Source organism: Pygoscelis adeliae, unplaced genomic scaffold, assembly GCF_000699105.1.
Source record: "Pygoscelis adeliae isolate BGI_AS28 unplaced genomic scaffold, ASM69910v1 Scaffold111, whole genome shotgun sequence".
In the NCBI taxonomy this organism is placed as follows: domain Eukaryota; kingdom Metazoa; phylum Chordata; class Aves; order Sphenisciformes; family Spheniscidae; genus Pygoscelis; species Pygoscelis adeliae.
In genome coordinates this window covers 720149-728372 of record NW_008824542.1, presented here as the reverse complement: position 1 = coordinate 728372, position 8224 = coordinate 720149, and the positions used below count along the sequence as shown (strand labels likewise).

General features: G+C 42.0%; 1 protein-coding gene across 1 annotated transcript in view; it reads right to left on the bottom strand.

Annotated features, from left to right (window-relative positions):
* Positions 1-1351: 1351 nt before the first annotated feature.
* The window catches only part of ENPP2 (ectonucleotide pyrophosphatase/phosphodiesterase 2), a 56655-nt gene continuing 49782 nt past the window's right edge, over positions 1352-8224 (bottom strand). The window contains exons 24-26 of the mRNA XM_009321672.1: positions 7510-7642; positions 6745-6901; positions 1352-1965 (exon numbers count right to left, since the gene is read on the bottom strand). Coding sequence (XP_009319947.1) covers positions 1795-1965; positions 6745-6901; positions 7510-7642 — 461 coding nt within the window. The 3' untranslated portion in view covers positions 1352-1794. The remainder of the gene's footprint in view (positions 1966-6744; positions 6902-7509; positions 7643-8224) is intronic.

The following is an 8224-nucleotide window of genomic DNA, read 5'->3' as shown; positions in this document are numbered from 1 at the left end:
GAGCTTTGTGCAGTTATTAGAAGTTCCATCCTAACATTTTGGGGAGATTTTAAAGCATTCAAGTTTTGCGCTCTTCTAATTTAAACACAATTTGGCACCTAGAACAATAAAATTTTGTCTACTGGTCACAAGAACTTTATTATCAGTGTTAACGTGATTAATTCCAGTTTACTACTTTCTCTTAGATGGATGCTACAGGGATGCAAATTGCTAAAATTGTGCCAGATTAATTTTACTTAGGAGACCTGGCTATTCGTCTGTGTACATGGCTGAGATGCTTTCCAGCCCTTCCCGCTTCCCTGCAGCATTTGTAACCCTCAAAGAGAAAATAGACACAAACCACTTTGGTAGAGAGAGGGAAATCTGTAACCCCAAACGATGGCTTTGTAATAGTGCCACTAGCGGGTTCAGCCTCAAGAGGCATTCTAAACAATAATGTATCTTTTACATCATCTAACTACACTAACTCTAATGCTCCGTACCATATGCCTTCTATAAAAGCTGACCAAGCCAAATCAGGTCATTATCTAGATACCGGTATACAACAGCGACTCTTCCATTGGCTTAGGACTGTGCCATGAGTGTCACTCATAGGGCTTGCCAGGATTATGAGACTCTGACTGCACAGACGTAGCCAACAGAGACTTGACCAGGTAGGTGATGGTTGTAAATCACATGCACGGTATGGGGTTCACAGTACCGGAAGTTATATAGTGCAATCAGGCCAAGGGGCTTCCTCTGAGAATGAGGGCTGGCATTAAGCCTCAGGCTTGGCCTCAGATTAGGGGAAAACTTCACGAATTCTGGCCATTAGAACAAGATGACGAAAATCAGCTTTTCTCCTCCTGGGTAAAAGCCCACTGCTGGGTGTTTAGCGATGTCACCTCTGTCAACATCTGCCTTATCTCAGCTTCCCCCAAAGTCAAAGCAAAACACGATGGAACAGGTATTCCAGGAACCAGCCCAGAGCAACAGCGGTGGAGAAGGGATGCAACACAGCCTGGCTGGTGACAGCGGATGTGTTCACCTCACATCCTCCCCATGGCTCCAGAGCAGGGCCAAGTGGCCTCAAGCGTGGGGTACCACTGGTAGCTTATATGACACCAACCAACCTCCTCTCCCAGCTTTGTCCCTATGGCAAAACCTAACCAGTAATGACTACTGTGGGTGTCTTTTATGGTCTCACTGCTGAGTACCAGGGCAGGGCACCTGGGCTCCCAGCTGTCCTCTTACCAGCAAACCTAATCTCTTGAGAAGGGCTCTGCCTGGTGAATAAGAGAGATCTGGCAGCACTCAGCTGCCCGCAAGTCCCTCTGAATGTCCCTGTGAAAGGAAATCAAAACACATTAAAAAAACTGAATGTGTGGTTTATTATATTTAAGATGCTATTTGTCTATAGGGTTTAAATATATCTGTCACATAGTTAACAGTAAATGAATGTAATTTTACACGTTCAGTATTTTGATACACAGTACAGGACTACAAGTGTGGTAAAGGAGCATGGGAAATTAGTATTTCCTTGATGCACGTATCAAATCCTGCAGCACCACTTAAAAGCTCAGAGTAAGGACTCAAGCTGCAGTATTACAAGCGCTACTAAAAAAACCAAGGGACATACCTATATATTAAACATTAAAGAAAAAAAACAAATGACACAAGGGTTTAATATTTAAGATTTGATACAGGATTAAAACACTAATATTTTTAATGTCCTGGTTTCAAATTAATAAATATAAAAACAATATAAAAATATACACCAGTTGATAAAAGGATGCACTGAGTAAGGTTAGAAAGCTAAATTTCACTTTCAAACGTATGCAGGTATGTCTTTAGGGAGAGGATTTCTGTGTAGCTGCGACTGGTCTTTCGGAAGAAGTCCAAGCTTGTGAGCTGTTCGATGTCACGCACACGTGCAGTGTGCATCTTAAGAAGATCTTCAACCCACTTTGATTCATCCTCCAAGCTCTGAAATGTAGGGGGGAAAAAAAAAAGTTTCATAACATGCCATGTCAAAAGTCAGCTCTGAAAACAAATGCAACTTTTCTGAAGATTGGGTCCATTTGAACAATCTGTGCCCTATTCACGAATGACTAAGGTAAACAAGTTCCAAGAAAACAGATTTGAAACTTCACATGCAAGATGATTCCTACAGTTTTATTTTGGGACCCGTTTTAGGATTGGCTTGAGACAATGACCATAGTCATCTGGGAAAAACTGGCCCCATGTTACAGATGTGTCAGAAGAACAGCCATATGCTTTTAGAAGATCCATTGGTCACTACATATTTTTTATCTCGGAGAAAGAGCTCTGTATTAATCAGTTGTGTATTACCAAAGCCCAAACTTTAGGCTGTTTAGCTTTGAACCCTACCTCTACACGTTATTCTCATCTGACCTGCACCTCATCTAACACAATATTATTTTAATCTTTCCACTTTACTGCTTGGAGAACATTACAATTCATTAAACAGTTGGGACTATGGTTTATGTTGGTACCTGTAAAATCCAGTTATTAGAACATACATATTATTCACTGATAGAAAAAAGACTTTCACTAAGCATTTCCCAATACAAAAATAAAAATCAGGAAGGTGATGCTGCCAGAATGATCGGGGTCGGGTTGCGTGGGTGTAATCTCTCTTAGGGGACTGCTCCTGCTGCATGCCTTGTGCCAGCTCCGGCATTTGTTGAAGCCATCCACAAACTAATGTAACTCACTAACACATCAGAAAATCAGCCCTGCAAAACACTGCAGTTACTGGCTGTTTGAGTGCGTTAAGCAGCCCAGCGACGTGTCCCATGAGCATTGCAGCCAGCCCCAAGGACTGCGTGGTGGGGAGCAGACGTGGGAAAAGGACAGAGCAAACAGGACTTTTCCCTCTTTGGCCTCTCAGGCCGGTACGTCTACACTGCTGTTGGGGAAGCAAGTTAGGAAAGGAGGGTTGTGCCTCCAAACATTTGGACCCCATGTGTCTTGGAAATCTTGCTGATAAAACTCTATTTCTGGGCTTACTCCTGAAAATGAGGCCCTTTCTGACTGTCTCAGCCAGGTCCCCCTACAAAGTGATTCTCTCACCATTCAAGACTACGCTTCAGCAATGCCAGAGCCTACCCAATGCAGTAGATGTGCCACAGACCAGGCTGTGTGTCACCCTGCAAAGGCCAGGATGGTGAGCATGATCGTTTGCACAGAGAGGACACGAAGTACCAGCTAGGTCACAGCCAGCTGCTCTAAAGCAAACATCCATGACCCAGTCAGCACTTGTCTGTTTTGAAGCTTTTCAGCTCCAAGCCGACTTTCCTCTCCATGTCGCTAGCAACCTGAGGCCCCAAACCAGGCCTGGAACATGAAAAGAAAGATGCAAATTAAGAGGGAAGAGAAGGGAGCATGCCCTGCTCACTCCCCGTCGCCTGCAGTGCCATGCTCCAGGAATGCTGCCTGGCAGCATGCGGCTGCAGGAAGACCCCTGCTCAGCCTTCAGCCTAGCGATCAGATTGCTAGTCTGCAAATGGGCCTCAACAGGGTTTTTACTGCAAATGCAGTCACTGTAACATTTTTATTGTCTTCAAGCCTTCCTTCTGAGCAGGAAATCTTCATTTTACAGAGCTCAGAGGAAAGTCCCATTGCTACAGAGCTCACTTTTTTGAATACAAGGAGGATTCCTAAGAGTTTGCAGAAGATCTGCAATATGAATAAATCACAGGACTATGAGGTTGGTTTTAAACCAAGTCCAGCAAGACAGCATTTAAATGACCCCAGAAAATCAATCAACCGATCTAGGTTTTAGTTTTTCCATTCCACAACGGGCCCATGAAACCTCAGGTCCAGCAGCAAGGATTTTGAACACAGTGATCAGCTAACATGGTATTCTATTACTGCAGAACAACGAATGAAGTGTATACATTTAAAATGATAGTTTTCTCCATCTGTGCTGGTTAGTCTCACCTCAATAGTACAGTGAGTCTTAGAAGGAAAAAAATAACAATTGAAAACATGGAGGTAAATAGAAATAAGCAATCAATTAGGAGACCAACCTAAAATCCACTGGAAAAGATACCAGATATTCCGGACAAAAGAATCTCTCTGGATATCACATTATTAGGTGAAAGCTGAACACAATCAGGGTGTAGACAGGTGGGTGAGGAACTCACTCATTAAAAGAGAAATGTAAAGGGTTTGCTAAAAGGGAAAATAGTGGCCTGGAGGAGGTTTCTAGTAGGGTTCCTCCAGCTCTGGTCTTGGAAAGGATTTTGTGTAATGTTTTCATAGATGCTTTTTGTGCCAAGGTCATTAGTGTGCTAGAAACAAAACAAAACAAAACACAATTGGGAGCTCCTGTCAATGCAGAGGAAGACTGCGATAGCATACTGGAGGATACAGATGGGGGAGTCCCTGGTATAGTATGAAACTGGGTTATCCACACTGACGACAAAAATTTCTGCTAAGCTGGGAGCTTCTCAGGGGAAACAGCAGATAGAGAAGGACCTGGGTATACGGGTTGTGCATGATTGTGAGCCGTCATTGAAACACAGCTATGGAAAAAACAAATCCTAGATAGTATCAGAGGAGTTGTGTCCAGTGGAAAGAAAACCATTTTCATTTTGAGATCTCAGCAGGAGTACTTTATCTCATTCATGTTCCAGGGGGGGAGGTGGTGGGGGGAATCAGACTGGAACAGATGCATAGGAAGGCTACTAAAATGCTCATCCTCTCTTACAAGAAAAGCAAAAAAGATCCTGGGTCTCTCATGAATAGAGAGAAGTATATGCCTTGAGAATCATCATAAATCATCACTAGGGTAAATCCCAAAGAAGCCCAGTGAAGGGCTATTTAAGCCATAGAAAAATGTTGACACAAGAATAAATGGGTATAACCTCACCATGAATAAACACAGTTTGGAAATGGAACAAATTCATATGAGAAGAGTAGTGGTGTTCTCCAACGCCCGTGTGAAGAGAGAGAAAGTGTGTGCAACAAGAGCAGAGTTGGGGGAAAGCTAATATTTCTTCAGATCTTAAAAGAAAGCTGTGGAGAGGTTAAGGAAAAATTCTTATATTATCCCATGCATTTCATCCATGAAGTATGTGAGGTTTTACACAACCACTTCTTTGAACAAATCAGATGGAACACCATGTGCAAAAGTAAGACTGACACTGTATTTGAACAGCAGAATTTTGCCTCACTGTATTTTCATTCAAGAGCTACATTTAAATATTTTTTGAGTGGTTCTTTGCTATGTAAAAAGCATAGACCAATATCTGCTAATGACCTTGTAGTAGCACTGAAGTTCCTCCCAGAACTGTAAATACATACACCATAAGTAGCATGATCTACAGAGAAAAGAAGCCTGGGTTGGAATATAAGAAATCAAACCGTAAAAGAGGCCATTATTCTAAATAGTTCATAAAAAAGGTTTCAGCAGTTTAAGAGGACCATGACAAGCAACATAGGGAGGAAAAATTGACTTTGTCATAAAATTACATACGGGCAGAGATACAAGGACAGAGGCACTAATAACTGCCAGATTAGTAACTTCCAGATCATGAACTGGACTTTGATTCAGAGGAAAGCAGTCCAGAGAAAAACCACAATAAAATACAAGTAGGACTTTCCGAGACTTCTGGTGGAAGACAGCTCTGCCCAAAGCAGTTAAGAGTCTAAACAGGGGGAAGCCAGACCTGCTCAGGAGAGAGGGATGCTGCTCCAAAAGCGTGGTTTTAAAAAGAGGGACCTGAAAGCAGGCGATGTTTGATGAATGAGAAAGAGACAGTGTTCCAGGTGAATTGTGTACAGAGTTGGAATGACTATTTCTGCCTGTAGCTGGAACAGGAGTCTTAACTTTATGTGCCAATACAAAATTCATAACATTAATGCGTTCATTCAGGAAACGATCTCCTGGCAGCCTATAGTGAAGCGTCTGTGTGCAGGAATCCACACAGCTGTGTAATGGGAGAACAAGTTCAGGCGGAAGGACAAGTCTAAATACAGCTGCCTGGGAGGACTGCTGTCCTTGCAGAGCACCAGAGTCCGCAGGGACCCAACTGCTCTCCTGCCGCACGATCAGCTGCCGAGTGCACATGTTACTTTCTGCAGTTCTGACCAGACCAAAGCCTTTGTACTTCACCAAGATTCTTACACTATAGGATCTTGCATCCTAAGGAAGATAGGAAAGGAACCAGGAGATTGTCTGGTCATCTCTGTTAATAGCAATCCAAACCTTTCCCTTGAATCAAGACGTTCTGGAAACGGCAAGAGCTGGCACTCTACCCTCGGCAGGTTTTACCATATAGTTTTAATACTGTGTGGGTTGGATGTAATCACGCTGTCTGATGCACTGATGCCATAGCAGACAGACTATATTGTATCTACATATGGAAACAGACCTCAGTAAAAACATCAGGCTGGCTGCTAGCACAATACGTCTACGCACACAACGTCCCCCCAGTCTGCTCGGAGGTTACACTGACAGTGTGTGCCAAAACATAGAAGCCTACAGGTTGTTTACTGCCAACCTACTGTATGTCAGTTCTTCCAGACAATTTTAGGTACAGTAGTAGTTCCATATTTTCTCCAATATTACAGAGGAGTACTTTTGTCTAATGAGTTGAACATGACACTTAATAGAGTCACTACCCTATGCTTTCATTTAAGACATCATTGAGCACTAGCATCTAACAGTAATGGGGTTTCACATGTCCCAGGCATATATTTACCAAGGGGCTACAGAAGTGCAGCAGAACTTACATTGCAGGTCTCATCATTGTCAGGCCGGTGGGGAAGGATGTATGAGAGAACGGAGAGTGGTCCATCACACTTGTCGGCTGGCTGAGTGAAATCTAAGCAGCTGGTTATGATGGTATAGTAATGAGTAGGAACGGGGATGGCACTGCCTTCCACAAACCTGGGGGAATAAAGCAAACATTTATCCACAAAGGATAAACTTGTTTGGAAGCAGGTTACACAAACAGCATGGTCTTTCCTCTTCTACTTGTGAGGACACATGTACGTTGTTGAGAAGTGTTTGATTCCTAAACACTATCTGAAAATGAGCATTCAATTAGCTCATGTTTTGATACTGTGCTATAGAAATACCACACGCCAGTGCTGAAAGGCTTCTTCCGTTCAGGGACATAGAAAGTATTACTGAATTAACAAAAGACTTGAGTATCTAACTCAATAGCACTGCTATGGTTTGCTCCAGTATCCAGTTGTCAACTCTTAAATTCTGGAGAATTTTAGAGAAAATAGATTATTTGGAACATAATTCAGCTTTGTCTCAAGGATGAATGAACACTTAATTTCGAAGTCAAGGTGAACAGTTACCTGCTGAATGGCCGTTTCCTTATTTTTACCACTGTCCTACCTACAGGGGCATTCAGTCTTGATGAACAATAATTTTAGAAAGAGCAGGAATAATGAAAATCGAATAATGTACAGATAATGAATTGTTTAAGATAAAGCCATCATTAAGAGAAGCAACAGCAAATCAATTTACAGACAAGCTCTTACTGTTTTATTTTGTCAGGTGTGTCATGTAAACCGTCATAGTCATAGTCAAAGATTGGTCCACTTATAACATTGACTCCGTTTCGTTCAGTGGCATATCTCTTCACCAAAACCCTTTGGAAATAGTTCCATACCTCTGTGGGGAAAAAAAAAAACCAACACACCAAAATTTGGATAAGTCAAAACATGTCAAGATTATAAACATTTTTTTTCCTGAAAATAAAAATCCAGTGGACATCATTCACACGATGGTAGGGGAAATCAAAGACTAAACATCACAGATTTACTGCAGCTTCATTCAGTTTGGTCAATAAAGCCTATTCAGACTTTGTTGATTTTTTCCCCCAACCAGTGATAGGGAAATGCACGGTACCACTCCCAGGCTGGCATTGCCACAGACATTGCACAGAAAGCTTGCTGTTTCTTCACCAAGCAGTAGAAACAGCTATTCACATGCTTTTGATGTTCCTGTAAACACTTCCTTTGTCTTTCTTATCTAGTTACAGGGAATGGTGTTGTGTTTTTTTTTAATTCTAGAAAGGAAACAGCACCGTGATTAAAAGCAAAATCCAAACATTTTAAAAGAAAGGGAAATACAAAGGTCATATTATTCCAGTTAAGTTCTCCTTGGATACAAAACGTCTAACTTTTAAATTAGGTACCATCAAGGATGACCAAATTATGACATGGCATCTGCTTACAACTTTTGGGAAGAGCA